Below are 13,485 nucleotides of genomic sequence, written 5' to 3'. Positions count from 1 at the left end.
AGTGGGAGATTTGCTCTACCGAACCTCATTCATCTGGGAGTGGGAGATTTGCTCTACCGATCCTCACCTGCGATGAGATGAAAAAACAGAAACAAAATAAGATTGCGGGTAAGAAAGTGCTTTAAATAAGCAGAAAGAACTGACGGCGCTAAATCGAATCTAGTTAAGACGATTACGGAATCAGCACAAAAGCCGTCTAGCCACTTTAATCATAATGCACTTGTCCAGGTCAATCAAAAAAGCCGATTTTGGAGTCGACAGCATGCGGGCGACAGCTCGTCTTTCCCAATTGTCTTGTTTCGTCAGGCCGTGAAGATCAGGCCTGGCAACAACATGTAATGTAACTTAAAGAACTATTCCACGAAGTCGCACTGCGACTATGAATGCTGCAAGCTTATCCGGAAAGGCCATTTACATGTTATGAAGCTGATTATGAACGGGTGATCATAACTTAGAAGAGTGCAAGGAGATGTCACAGCCCTACGTAACAATGCGACTGGCTATGGCTGTCTCGTTGCTAAAGCAAAAGTGCTATGCAAGACGCCGTTTTTTTTTTCATATACTGACTGTATCAGGAGAATAGGGTATGCCACTCAAAACAATCCGATACCTTCCCATCCATAACTAACTCTGTGAATCCATTTTCCATACCCTTTCGATGATGCGCGTGGTAAAAACCCGCCTGGTTCGGGGATAGCTAGCTTTCCATTTCAAATTTCGCCCTGTATCGTCCATTACAAAGATTTTGCTCATCATGCTGTGGTTATGGGTTCGATTTTACGATGCCGCTGTCGATTTTGTTCTTCAACTTCCTATTTCGGCCTTCCGTGGTTCCGTATTTTGCTTGCCCCACCTGCTGCAGTCCGCTCAGCGCTGAGGTTACATCGGTAGTTGCGATCGACAAAGTCTGCTCTGCATTGAACCCACATCACGTGGCACAATAACTGCCAAAACGGAGTTTTAATCGCCGATCTAGTGGCCGGGCCCTTGAGCTCTTGGCGGCGGCACATTTCTGCCGCTGTTGGATACTAGCTAGTGTAGGGTAGCCTGTAGTTTCGTTGCAGTTAAATGGCCAAGTCGGATGCGCCACTGAACTTTCTACAGTTCAACGTAGTTGCCAGCAGCAATGACTGTCATGACAACCATTTTGTGGAGTAGAGATTCCATTTCACCTCGTTCTATTGCGACTTTTCCGTCTTTCTTGCTTGGTGACTGTTTTAGGATGTCGCTAGGTTCCGTCGCGATGCGGGTAAAAGTCCCGACCTGAGTAGCGAAAATGGCTTTTTGATCCACTTTCTTTTTGAGCTGTCACTGACCAGAGAAGCGGAAAACAACCGCAGCGGAAGCGGATTTTGTCGCTCGGAGATTAAGCACCGTTGCGCTGATGATCTAGTGCATTTATGGCACACCGTAGCTCCCTATAACGTACTCGCAGAGCAGAAGAAAAACCCTTGACGTGGATATCTCGTTTCATAGTGTCGCGTAAAATAACTTGTGAAATGACTCCACATGCTAAATTTTATTCTGGTTTCCAGCCTCCGCATTTTTCCCTCCGCATTTTTATATTTTCATTATTACTCTTTTTCTCGCTCTTCGTCTCTGCGTCTGTGCTTTCTGGTTTATTTATCCACTTTCATGCTTTGATGGACCCATGATTTGCTTGAGTTGACTGAATTGCATGCATACAGCCCGGGATGTCATGTGAACTACGCGAAAGCTAAAATGGGCACTGACTAGCGACCAAGATCGAAGCAAGGTGCTGAAGAAGCGATACTCGGACCGCGCAGATCGTCCATATCAGACTGAAGCTAGGTAAGTTACCCGGAGTGACAGCACGCGCACTAGTACAGGGGCTCGAGGAGATGAGGACGATAAAGTAGGCAACGTATGTAAGCATGCATTAGTGACTAGTGCCCATTCGGCCAAACCAAGCCACCAGCGTAATGGCATGGTCTCATGGCACTCACAGTTGTGGGTAGATCTGAAGACAAAGTCGACTCGAGCGCAAGTGCAACTGGATTGTACGGTTTTGAACGGAAGGCTCTAACTGCCTCTAGGACATGCTCCGTCGATGGCGATTTTTGAACTTTTCAAACTTGGTGTTCATGCGTAGTTGATTGATGCATGGGCAAAGGCGAGCCCAATTTGGCGCGTTCCTTTGTCAGAATTTTACGTGGGCGCCCACAGTCCCAAAATCGCCGATGCCGAAACCGGACGGAGTGTCACCCATTCAGGAACCAGGCCCATTTGTCCACACCTACAGTCCTATGAAAGCCGAGATTGGCCGCTTTTTCGTTTTGGATGTTTGCCCACCTATACTACGGACGATACGGGCCTCATCATCACTATGGCAATCAAGAGTTTATCTAACGGCAGAGGCTTGGCCAGGAACTAAAGCTGCCGCCGCCGCCAATCTAGGACGGTATGAGCCAACTCACGTTCAAATTTGTCCGCCATAGCTAGCGCGGCGCCGGTAGTTTCTACGACACGGACTGATCGAGCTTACACAGAATGCTTACTTGTCCAAAGAGTCCTATAACGGACAAACGACATGACCTCCTGGTATAAAAAAAGAAAAAAAAAAAAAAAAAAAAAAAAAAAAAAAAGAAAAAGACAAACAAGAAAGAAGACTAAAACATAAAAATAAAATAAAAAAGTATCTCTGACTGTCCTACAACCGCAGGAGCTTGTAGAGAAGAAAGAAACAGAGACGAGAGAAAAGGAGAATTTAAATGAGTGGAAGCAAGCGACCACGCTAGATCGAATTTAGTTAAGACCCATTACGTGGTGGGCTCGAGAACTGTCAAAATTTGACCCTTCAATTCGCCCAACCACTTCGGGCTGTTCGGGTCACCCAACCCATTGGCTTGCGTTCTTTTTTAGACGCTGAGTATGATGTCACCACGTACTTGATGTTACCATCCCGAAAAGCAATCTCAACACCCAGACGCCGGTGACAGGTTCACGTTCGGAGGGGTAATCTTGCATGTCGTCCCACAATTTGCCATCATGAAGCCGACTATCAAGTCGAGGTCACTCAGCTGACCTCGCCTGTTCATTTCTGTATCATGTAGGCATCAGGACGCGGCACGATATCAACAAGGCTTAATTATCATGAGCTTGGCTCTAGGGTAGTTTACAACCCCAAGGAAACGCCCTGTCTAACAGGCATATATAAAGCTGTTTCACGAGGATGCACTGCTATGGCAGTTGCCTCCTTCCTGAACAAAGCGTGTTCAGATACTGTACAATCTGTTCAGGCATTAGATGGATAGAGTATGCCACAGGCATCACGAGAGCTGCACCTTCCAAAACTGGCGTCTTGGATCATTTTTCTACATAAAACATTTTCGGTTGATGCCCACGGCGAAAATACACCGGGTGCTGGGAGAGTCAGTCTTCCACTCAACTTTCCCTCTGCTTGGTCCTCAATAAAGACTTTGGTAAATCGTGCTGTGTATGTCACTGCAGATCTGCAAATTTGCGTCGCAGGCTTGAGCTGACCATGCTGTCTGGACTGCTCATCTCGGCTCATGACGAAGATGACGGTCACGGACCACAGTCTCTGTATGTAATGCTGCTCCGACAGAAGACACTGTTGATCATTTCTTATTAACCTCTTTTCTGATAGCATAGACATTGCCGATATATCTACGATGGCTTTATTCCATGCCATGGTCCAAGCTTCGCGGATTAGCCCGACCCCTCTGGTGATCGGAGATGACCAACGTTGTAGAATGAAAGGCATGTCGCAAAGCCCCGACTATAACTGCAACGGAATGCCGAAAGCAGGGTTCCTCATCGACTCAGGGCGATACAACGAAGATCATGGAGAAGGCGCGATGCAGGAGATGGTCAACAAGATTCGCGAAGAGAGACGGCGGGCGGCCCAGGACCGTGGCGCGTCATAGTGTCTTTGGTGCTGAACAGAGCGCAGACCTAGTAACTGCGGATAAATCTATATTCCTACCCAGCGCGCATTTAGTTCTCACGTGATAGTAGATGGACTGGGTCGTAAAACGCTTTTCAATATTACTCCTCGTTTGAGCTTACAGACGCTATATCGTTTCCACGGCACACCGAAGCTATTGCTCTCCCGTACTTTCAAACTGCTCCTTCTCCATCTCTACTTCTCCCTCTCCAGTACTGTTGAGGCTACTGCGAGTATTCACAGGTGGCTGCGCATTTTCCAGAGCTGCTTGGCCCTCCCGGATATTTCCCGTTCGTCGGCGATTGGCGAGCTGGACGAATGCAGGCATGATAAATCGGTTGACCATAGTATCAAAGCTCATATCCGCCTGGACTTGCGGAACGAATATCAAGCAAGTCCACAGACCGCGTCGAGAGGGATGTCTCCGGAGCATTACACGAGCAGAGGGGCGGCTGACATCAAGTCTGATGTTCTTGTACTGTGACTCTATTGCCTTCCTGCTGGAGATGACATCTTTCTCATTGCTATGCTGAAGTAAATCACCCGATCTAGTACAAGGCGCCGGCAATGATCTTACGCTGTCAAACTTGGCATTTCCAGGAGAAGACGGGGTTTGTCTTGTTGAGACCCGGGGTGTCTTCTTTTCCTGCTTTATATTCCGCTCGTCGTCTTTATCTGGCTGACGCTTTCTCTTGAGCTAAGACACCGTCAGTGGGATAGAACAAAGACCGAAAAGGGGAAGAAAAGAAGAAAAAGAAAAAAAAGGAAAGCAAAGACACCACTGTGAAGCACCAGTATGGAACAACAAGGTGAGAATCCTGAACAGTAAGGAAGAAAAGACAGACGAATACATAACTAGGTTAATGACAACCTTGACTGTTTGATGACTTACCGAGCTATCACCCTCGCTTACGGATGGGCCTATCGATGGCGCCACCTTCTGACGGGCTCCACCATTCTTCCGTCTGTTGTAGCTTCGGGTTCGCGTGGTAAGCCCCATTGTAGCTGCTGGTGCGTCCGAATCATCGGGAACTGGCAGGCTCGCGCTGTCGACGTGGTCTTTGGTGGTCGATGTAGCCTCTTCTGATGGGGGAGGTACTGCAGGCATCAGATGCTGCTCTGCAGAGAGGCCTAGGATGTCGATTACATCTGCGACAACCCTTCTCCCTACACTCTTAGCTACTTCATCTTGTAGCTCTTGCTTCTTGGTTCGGGTAACTTCGTGCTCCATCTCAAGTTCCTTCATCTGCTGACCATCAGAGAGGAGGGTTCGCAAAAGAAGGGCAACATTATCGTCGTCGTCGTTGTTATTGTTGTTGTTGTTGTTGTTGTCATTGTCCCGCAGGGTATTGAGATAAAACTCGTCGATTCGTTTCTTCGACGCGTCGCTTATACGGGCTCGCTCCTGGCGAAAGACATCGTCCGGATCTTTGATACCTTGAAGATGCGTATTCCAATTGGCGATGGCTTCGCGTAGGCGGGTGGTTATATTTACGTCGGGGCAAGCCATGCCGCACAGGAGGTAGAAAGCCTAGGATAATGGAGCAGTGTGATTATGAGATTGAGTTTTTACCCTGAGAGATGAATTCTCACATTTTATGAATAACAGACTGCACTCTCCATGATTAATAGATATGTCTGCGTCTGAAGTCATTTTGGTTCGAATGCACCTATCTCGATCACACACGGGAAGGTAGTCCATATTCTGCCTCGACTCAACGTCTGGAGGAGGACGTAAGCTACCAAAATCCTAAACCCCCTAGGCGAGGCAATATTAGCGTGTATGCGAAAGCCAGTTCAGACGGCCAAAAATGGTTCTTTCACTAGTTGGACATAACCTATGGGTAAGGTTGCGATTGCAAATGAATCTGCGTCTCGAAATAGGTCGCAAAGGACAATTGGCGTACGTACAGTATGGAACGGGAAGGTCTCCATTATCAGGTACTGCGCAAATCTCAACGGAAAGATGAGCTGCTGTACTCGTCTATCCCGTTCTAAGACGCGGGTCGATAAGCACTGGGGATCTGACAACATAGGAACATGAGAGATCGACGGGATGTGTACTGTAGTAAGTGAGATGTTTATACTGTACACCCCGTGATATGCCTTGTCAATAATCAATAATCAATATCAAGCTCCGAGTTCCCGGTTTTAACCTTCGCATGTAAAAACGTTGAAATAACTTTAAGCAGTGCAACAGCACCACAACATTGGTTCGCAAACTATAATATAGACCAAGGGACATTTTACATGTAGCACTTGGAACTGTCATGGGACAAAGCTCGTTGAACTTGGCGATGATGATACAATATGGTTGGCCAAGACGTCTCTGTTTGTCGAGGACCAGTGAGCAGAGCGGAAATGACTGAACTTAAATTGCAATGGTATTGCCTACAAGGTAGTACTAGGTAACGTTCCTTCAAGATGGTGACATGTAGAAATATGGAATTTCAATAATTTTCAATCAACTGTGGGCCGCTCGCCCATCCTCCAGGTGAACATGATCCATCCATCATCACTTTGCACAACCTATGCCCTCGTGCACAATCATGTTCATGTAATCCCGTTCTCTTCCCATTGCGGTGTTTGGGCTACTGTTCTCAACTTTGATGGAGGGCGAGTCTGTTCCGGCCTCTTGACGACGTCCCATATGCTCGGCTACCTGTTTCTACTGTAAGTCAAAGGCAGGAAGAGCGTGGCTACGGCAATACTTACTATAGCGTCAAGGCTTGGGATCGTTTGACCTTCCGGTATGTGTCCCGCAGACACCCACTCGTCGTGAACTGGATTCTTGAAGACCAGTATGCAGGTGGTGTGTCCATCAACTCCCATGTTCATAGCCTTGTTGCATAAGGTGTTACCTCTCTTGCGGATCAGGGCCTTTTCAGAATCGTCGTGTTCATGTAACACTTGAACTTCGGTAGCGAGTGGCGATGGTGAATTCTGTCTGGGCGGTGCTCGTCTCGTCATCGCGCGATAAGGCTGCTCCCGATTGCTATTGCCGTGGGGATCAGCTCGACCTCCCCTGCGCTACAATTGGATTAATACATGGAAAATTGTAATCTGAGGAGCAGTATCTTGGTCGTCTTACCAAAGTACACCACGTCACGGACGTATTGGCCTCTGGTCGAACCGTCTGACAGGACTCGTCGTCCCATTTTTCTTCATGATTGGGAGCCTGCACATGTGCATCCCCAGCCGCTACATTGTTCGGTTGATACTCAGAGGCTGACTGTTGCTCATCGTTCGGACGTAGAAGGATATAGTCGCCTTCATCCAAATTCATGGCTGCAGATAACTCTGGTACCAACTTTTGTATCGCCTCTAGGCCCAGGATATTCAGCTGTGCTCTTAGCATCCTTCTGGTCAGTTCTTCCATTGTCTCGCCATATTGCTCAAGCCTCTGGGCTCTTGAAGCCACGTGCGCTAGCTCGAGTTCTATCATTTGCCGATTATCTGCAAGCAGCTCTTTTTGGAGGCTAGGTACGCACCCGAACGTTCCATCCCGTACTAAATTTTCCAGCCTCCTCCTCGAACGATCTTCAAAATCAGCCAGCTGTTCTCTGAACACGGCATCTGGATCTTTGATATGTTCGAGCTCTTGACAGAAGGAGATGATAGAAGCCCTCAGCGAAGAGGCCCAGCTTATGCTCGCCATATCGAAGTGGAGGCCAGAAGTTTCGAAGAATCAAATGAGAATAATGGTGCTGATGTGGTAAAGCTTGTATGGTAGCTCTAGGATCATGTGCTTGAGTGTTGACATACACGGTTGTACAGTACAGGCCGAGTAGGCGATGGCAGGTTAATTATCCTATGAATATTACTTGTTTGCATCATCGGTTTGTCTAGGCGGAAATAGGACTTTTTCTTCTTCTTTTTTTTTTCGGTCTGCTTTTGGCCGCCAACATGCATGACTCTGAAGAAAATGATTCTTTGCTATAATCCATTTTTGGCCGTCTAGAAAAATGGAGTTGGAATATCTTTCTCCCAATTTTGGACGTATCACTAACTCTAGAGCGTTTTCAGGAAAAGCACCGAAATCGAACCTTAGTTGAGCCTCTTGTACGCCGAGTGCATAGGTCCGGCTAATGGTCATCAAAACAGTCCCCATGGGCGAGTAGAGGAAAATACAATTTTACTGCACATTATTCTTTTCTCCTAATCTCATCTTCTGTATCGGTTGAAGGTAAAAACACGGTTGATGAATCGTCTCTGTCCTATGCTATCTCCCCCCCTCTTTCTTATCTCTCGCGCGTGTAAATACTCATCATTCACATTTGAGCATATCAGAAGAGAAGAGACGGCTTGGGTCTGCTGTACATTTCCGCAGTTATAGCTCAAGGCACGTTCACGACCGCTTACACTGCTGACAGAGCCTTGCCTCCTTGACCTGCTTCATCACACCAATAGATGACGGCACCTGGTTCACTTCTCTACTGTTCTGAGCGTTGAGCCAACTCCAGTAGTGTTGTTGTAATATCTAAATTCGAACTCAACTGGTACGTGTAAGGTCGCTGCTCATTACCAGAGCTATCCAGGTGTGTGTAAGATGGTGGAAACAATATTCCATCTGGATTTGCGCGTCTGTCCAAAGCCTGATCCGCATTGATCATTGTTTTCTGGTTGGGCGATAAGGATCTTTTATAAATCGATTTTCCGGGGGAAAACCTGGCACTTGTTGTCGCAAGCTACCAAACGTTATAAAGCGCCACAGACTACCGATAGTGAGGGTAGACTAAAAACCAGCGGATGTTTATAGTTTCGAACAAGGGATCGCGACATCGTGCGGGTGCTTGAATGCATGTAAACTGTTCGTGAAAGACCCCCACGATTCTTCAGACATGATAGGTGCCGTCACATAATCATCCAAGTCAGACCGAGAAGCAGATTCCGATCTGATCTGGGCCAAGACATTATTGTACGGCTCAGAGGATTGAGACTGGGCACCTGCTCGACATTGTGGTCCCATCGCCGGCAAATGGTTTAGATCCTCGCACATGCAGATGCCCTGATACAATGTGAGCACATCTGGTGAGAGCCCTGAGGTTTCGGCGGCCTCATAAGCCATGCGATTTCCAATCGCTTCAGCCAGTAATCGACATCGAGGGAGAATGTGACGATCGAAGGCGGGACCGCGATGTTTCTTATACCCCCTGATCACTTCGAGTCGTGATTTCATATCTAGCATTAACCTGTCCTCGCGTTGCGCCAAGCGTGACAATCTGTTGCGCGCTTGTGGGAGCCCCAGTTTCTCTCCCAGTTTTTCTCTCCCAGGAGCTCTGACATGAAATCTAGGAAATAAATCATCAGTTGTCACGATAATGTCAGCACGTAAAAATCAGCTGAGCACATACGAATGCACAACAGTAGTGTGTCTCCTTCGGCAATCGAGATTCCCTGTAATGTTGAATCTAGCTCGCTTATTTGATTATATGCACAGAGGCCCTGCCACCCGCACCTTTCGGTGAGGGGTCTCAAGATTTGGGAGGCTTTCATTACTGTCGCCTTGAAAATTGTGACAAGCGCGTGCTGCGTCCCATTGCTAAGATTAGGGCGCATCCCTATGGTCCAACGAGCGAATGCATGCAAGACCTTGCCTTGCACCCATCCTTCGACAATTGGACGCTGCTGGGTGCTGAAGCTCATGATCTCTCCGGGTACAGGCCCATCGGGTGCCGTGATCGTCCTTCGCTCGATGTAGACAGCAGCTATACGCGTTCCAACCTTGATGGCGGAGATGCCCATTATAGAGAGGGACAGCGTTCCAGCTGACACCCGCCAAATCTGGCGTAGAAAATCAAGACGATCGTTTTCCGGTTTTGAGGATGAGCCGAGCAGAGCACTGAAGGGCAAATCGACATGGTTAAATGCCGTCAGAGAGTGGTACAACGGTTTCGTACCCGGCCGTGTGGGCAGAATACGTGATGTAACCCCAGGCCGCAGTCCGCAAGCGTCGCTGAGACAAACGAGGAAGGGCTTCACGTCATGGCTTTTCCCGTCAACTAAGAGGCAAGCAAATACTATAGCTATGCGAGGCATGCCACAGTAGGGCGTTGTCAGAGGCATTGCCTTTGAAGCTCCTACGTGGGGGGTATGTAGATCGTAGGAGCCATCAGGCAGTAGTGTGGCCGTCGTTTCTGTAGCCGTCGTTTCCAAGTTACGAGCGTCCAAACCATGATCGGCTTCGGTCAGCATAAATCCACCGCAGATATCAAAGTTCAGGAGCTTATCAACCAAGTCCTGTAGGTCGGGTCGCCCTTTGACGAAGGAACAAAGTGTCCCTATACATAGGTTTACCTGTATCGCTACGATGATGAAGGCCGTCATGTCGCGAGCAGCAATCACTCCATTGCCATGATCAGTATGCTACAGGTATGCGCTCAGATCTGCCAGACTTACAATCGAATTGGAAATCCCAGAATTTCGGGGTTAGATTCTCAATATCCTGTTGTGACAGACCTGCCAAACTGTTTAGTGACGCTCTCCAATAAAGGCTTCGGACGTACCACTATGACGGAATATCGACCTTGCCCGCTCGTAGTGCAGGGCTACATCTCGTCTGGAAGTAGACGCCACAATGTCACGGTCGCTGCGCCAGATGTCCTGGCTAAGGATCGGCTTGGATTGGAACATGCTGATATGATGATCTTCTCGATGGCTTTGCGGTGATTCCTCTTGACGTTCTGTAAGTAGGGGAGTGATATACAGTCAATATTGCAAGACATTGGAGGAGCTTCTAAGCTGTCTAGTTGCCTTTAAAGAAAATGACAGAGCCATTGTTGGATTGTCTACGGGATCATTTGGAAAGCAGAGAAACAGCCCTCGAATTTGAACGCCGTTGAAATGGACATCTTCCAGAACGGGGAATATTTCAAATCGGCCTACTGTGCTGGCAAGTAGGGAGGGAGCACAGTATACGTTGTATGGCTCTCTGCCTGTAAGAAGCAAGCGTCGTGGACGCTTCCAGGATACAATGGCGAAACTATACATGGTTTTGGCCAAGAGAATGCCCGATATTTGTGCTACACAATGTTTCTCCTGAGCTGTCTTATGGATCTTAGTTCCAAGGGATATCTATTCGGGTATATCTTTACCTCGGTCTATGGAAACTGTCCAGTCGTAAGTTCTGCTCCTCGAAACTGAAAAGCATCACTGACCTGGCAATTGCAGGATTCGCAGTGGCCCATGAAACCTATGCTTGTTACCATAGGACTATGCCCAGCTTGCATCCACTTACGCCCGACCCTCGGTGATACACGGATGTAATAGCGAACGACGCCACTTTATGCAGAGACAAGGTATCTATATCATGTACAGTGAAGCAGAGAGCAACCAATCGACCATTTGGCAGGTTTCCGGTCGTGTTGACAGTCTTTGCTACACCGTGACATTACAAGTTCTACGGAAGGAGCATTAACGTCGGTATAGAACGCTTCGGATTTGGGATCGGGAAAGCTGCCTTCTAGATAAAGGTCGACTGGTTCAGTCACGATACAACCTGTAGTCGGAGGTGACTCAGTTGTCAGATTGGCCAAAAACTGCGCTGTTGACTGGATCCTGTGGCGATCTACAGATGGCATATCTTTGACAGGGCATTGCGGAACAATTATGAAGATGGTCTCTAGATGATTGAGATTGGTGAGGATCGTCAGGACTTCTATCAGATTGATTTCCGATTCTGCGAAGAAAGCGACATGCTGGATACACGAAATCCTGCCTGTGAATAGAAGCGTCTCGCTCACTGAGTTAGACTTCAGCTGCACTAGGTCAAGCAGCAAGAAGATGGTTCGAGATACGCAGAACCTGACAGAGGCCCACTCCGAGAAGAGACTTGTAGTTCTCTCCCATTCAGCTAAGGCCTCTTTGCATGATAGCGCAATACGATATGACCCAGGTTGCCGAACAGTCTCAGAAGCACAGGATAATCCGCTTTTCGAGGAGCACATGGTGTCCAAGCTAAGGGAGACAACTGACATGGTCGCACTCCGCAGAGCGATTCCCCATATCTGCACTCGCAATTCGAGCGGTAGAAGGGGAAAGAGATGGAACGACATGGCGTTTGATGCTCAGGTGTTTTGTGGTTGTTACTATACAATCTTCTACTCTATACCGCCATCGGTCTTCCTCAGGTGTGAGAAGAGTGTCATGTCGTTTGGGGTTCAAGCAGAAAGGGAAAACGCCCCTTGGTTAAGTAGTATTCGAATGCTGCAGGCGTCCGATTTCGTCTCTGGAGTGATGTAAGGTATTAAACAGGACTATCCGTGCAAGGCGGTTTGTAAGGTGATGTGGTATTGTAGGGCACGTAACAAGGTGTAGCAATATACTATTGCACTTCCCACCGGAGTAAAGCTGAGTCTGAACCACGCGATGGTCTTATAGAAGTTAGGGTCGTTAGACAAAATATATAGCATCACCACCATTACGCGTGTCTTCACGAAGGCTAGCCTTAGTCGACACCAGTAAGAATAGCCATTTGAGAGAATGTGATATATTGCTTTCCCTTCCTCATTTTTCTCTGTTATATATTTTGATATCGTTTCTTGACACTATTTACGGTGAGAGTAACCCTTAAACCACAATATATAACTCATCATGTATGGATATTCCGGTTATCTCATCGGCTTGAGTTACGCGCATCTCAGGTGTTCCAAGGTGGGCACGAAATATCAGGCATGAAGCTCGTACAACCCATACGTCATTTGAGTCGGCCCTGTGCTCAACATGTAGGATGGGGTTGATGCTTGAAGAGTCCTAGTATGGACGCTGCTCCGCTAAGATGAGACTTTGTAGACAGACGGTGGCGCACCTGGTATTGGAAGCTGGAAAATTCTGTTCCCTGCGGCCTCTAGATACTCAGCAAGCGAGTCCATGGTGTTGTATACCACTTGGCTGTGCCGACAGTTGACTTGTTCTATTGCTGAGGTACATATCACTTCCTAGATGAACGTGATTCCTATTGCTCATCCTCGTGTTGTCATACGGTTCCACTGCCTCGCGGCTGCTGCTATGCTGGACGGTCGACAAAGATCCTGCTATGGTCCAGATTTGGGCCTCCATATCCCATGTTCTTGAAGGACTTCCCGCCTTGGAACCTTTATGTCCGCATAAGCGAGCAAAGTACCCACGTGTAGATTGAGACGAAGTTTTGTTATCCACTTCTTTGGTTCTTTCTAGGTAAACGAGATGATGAAGGCGCAAAGAGCGCTGCCAGGCGTAGTAGCAACAGTGCGACGAGCTAACAGAGTGCTAGAGAGAGACATGCGCTCGTGCCATCTACAAAAGGTGCGCTTGAGGAGTATGCAGACTAGGAGAAATGCATGAGCGGCCCAAAAAAGAATGGCGACAACAGCGACAAGTATGATCTTGGTCTGTTCCATGATCTCCTCGTCTTTGGTGCGGCGGAGATGAAGATGGCGGTTGGTGTAGAGGCAGATTGATCTCAGGGCTAGTAACTACTTACGAAAACGTTTGGTGAATTGACGAACAGATAAGGGATTGTAAGAAACGAGGTTCAAGATAGCACACCCTCAGACGTCTGGATACATTTGGACCCT

The 13,485-nt window shown here is 47.8% G+C and overlaps 6 protein-coding genes across 6 annotated transcripts; 2 read left to right on the top strand and 4 right to left on the bottom strand.

Annotated features, from left to right (window-relative positions):
* The first annotated feature begins 2,932 nt into the window (after nucleotides 1-2,932).
* Nucleotides 2,933-4,042, top strand: FOIG_16115 (uncharacterized protein). The gene is made up of 2 exons (XM_031217541.1): nucleotides 2,933-3,567; nucleotides 3,632-4,042. The coding sequence occupies exons 1-2, from the start codon at nucleotides 3,506-3,508 to the stop codon at nucleotides 3,909-3,911; spliced, it is 342 nt and encodes a 113-aa protein (XP_031052740.1). The 5' UTR covers nucleotides 2,933-3,505; the 3' UTR covers nucleotides 3,912-4,042.
* FOIG_16114 (uncharacterized protein) lies at nucleotides 3,882-5,441 on the bottom strand (the record flags this gene model as incomplete). The annotated part of the gene is made up of 2 exons (XM_031217540.1): nucleotides 3,882-4,628; nucleotides 4,824-5,441. The coding sequence occupies 2 exons, from the start codon at nucleotides 5,439-5,441 to the stop codon at nucleotides 4,086-4,088; spliced, it is 1,161 nt and encodes a 386-aa protein (XP_031052739.1). The 3' UTR covers nucleotides 3,882-4,085.
* A 1,005-nt stretch (nucleotides 5,442-6,446) lies between these two features.
* Nucleotides 6,447-7,589, bottom strand: FOIG_16113 (uncharacterized protein; the record flags this gene model as incomplete). The annotated part of the gene is made up of 3 exons (XM_031217539.1): nucleotides 6,447-6,593; nucleotides 6,647-6,961; nucleotides 7,023-7,589. 3 exons carry the CDS (start codon nucleotides 7,587-7,589, stop codon nucleotides 6,447-6,449), a joined length of 1,029 nt encoding a protein of 342 aa, XP_031052738.1.
* Nucleotides 7,590-9,118: 1,529 nt separating this feature from the next.
* FOIG_16112 (uncharacterized protein) lies at nucleotides 9,119-10,564 on the bottom strand (the record flags this gene model as incomplete). Its single annotated transcript, XM_031217538.1, has 4 exons — nucleotides 9,119-9,222; nucleotides 9,286-10,275; nucleotides 10,331-10,390; nucleotides 10,438-10,564. 4 exons carry the CDS (start codon nucleotides 10,562-10,564, stop codon nucleotides 9,119-9,121), a joined length of 1,281 nt encoding a protein of 426 aa, XP_031052737.1.
* Nucleotides 10,565-11,238: 674 nt separating this feature from the next.
* On the bottom strand, nucleotides 11,239-11,985 carry FOIG_16111 (uncharacterized protein; the record flags this gene model as incomplete). The annotated part of the gene is made up of 1 exon (XM_031217537.1): nucleotides 11,239-11,985. The coding sequence occupies one exon, from the start codon at nucleotides 11,983-11,985 to the stop codon at nucleotides 11,239-11,241; it is 747 nt and encodes a 248-aa protein (XP_031052736.1).
* On the top strand, nucleotides 11,984-13,368 carry FOIG_16110 (uncharacterized protein; the record flags this gene model as incomplete). Its single annotated transcript, XM_031217536.1, has 3 exons — nucleotides 11,984-12,168; nucleotides 13,182-13,226; nucleotides 13,281-13,368. The coding sequence occupies 3 exons, from the start codon at nucleotides 11,984-11,986 to the stop codon at nucleotides 13,366-13,368; spliced, it is 318 nt and encodes a 105-aa protein (XP_031052735.1).
* Between the last annotated feature and the right edge of the window lie 117 nt (nucleotides 13,369-13,485).

The sequence above is a fragment of the Fusarium odoratissimum genome, assembly GCF_000260195.1.
Source record: "Fusarium odoratissimum NRRL 54006 unplaced genomic scaffold supercont1.66, whole genome shotgun sequence".
NCBI lineage: Eukaryota > Fungi > Ascomycota > Sordariomycetes > Hypocreales > Nectriaceae > Fusarium > Fusarium odoratissimum.
This window is presented reverse-complemented; position numbering and strand designations above follow the sequence as displayed.

Bases quoted from the DNA above. Each gene is read 5' to 3' on its own strand.
- FOIG_16115 (XM_031217541.1), top strand. From the start codon at position 3,506: ATGCTGTCTGGACTGCTCATCTCGGCTCATGACGAAGATGACGGTCAC. The intron at 3,568-3,631 runs GTATGTAATGCT...CTTTTCTGATAG, and splicing joins GGTCACGGACCACAGTCTCT to CATAGACATTGCCGATATAT.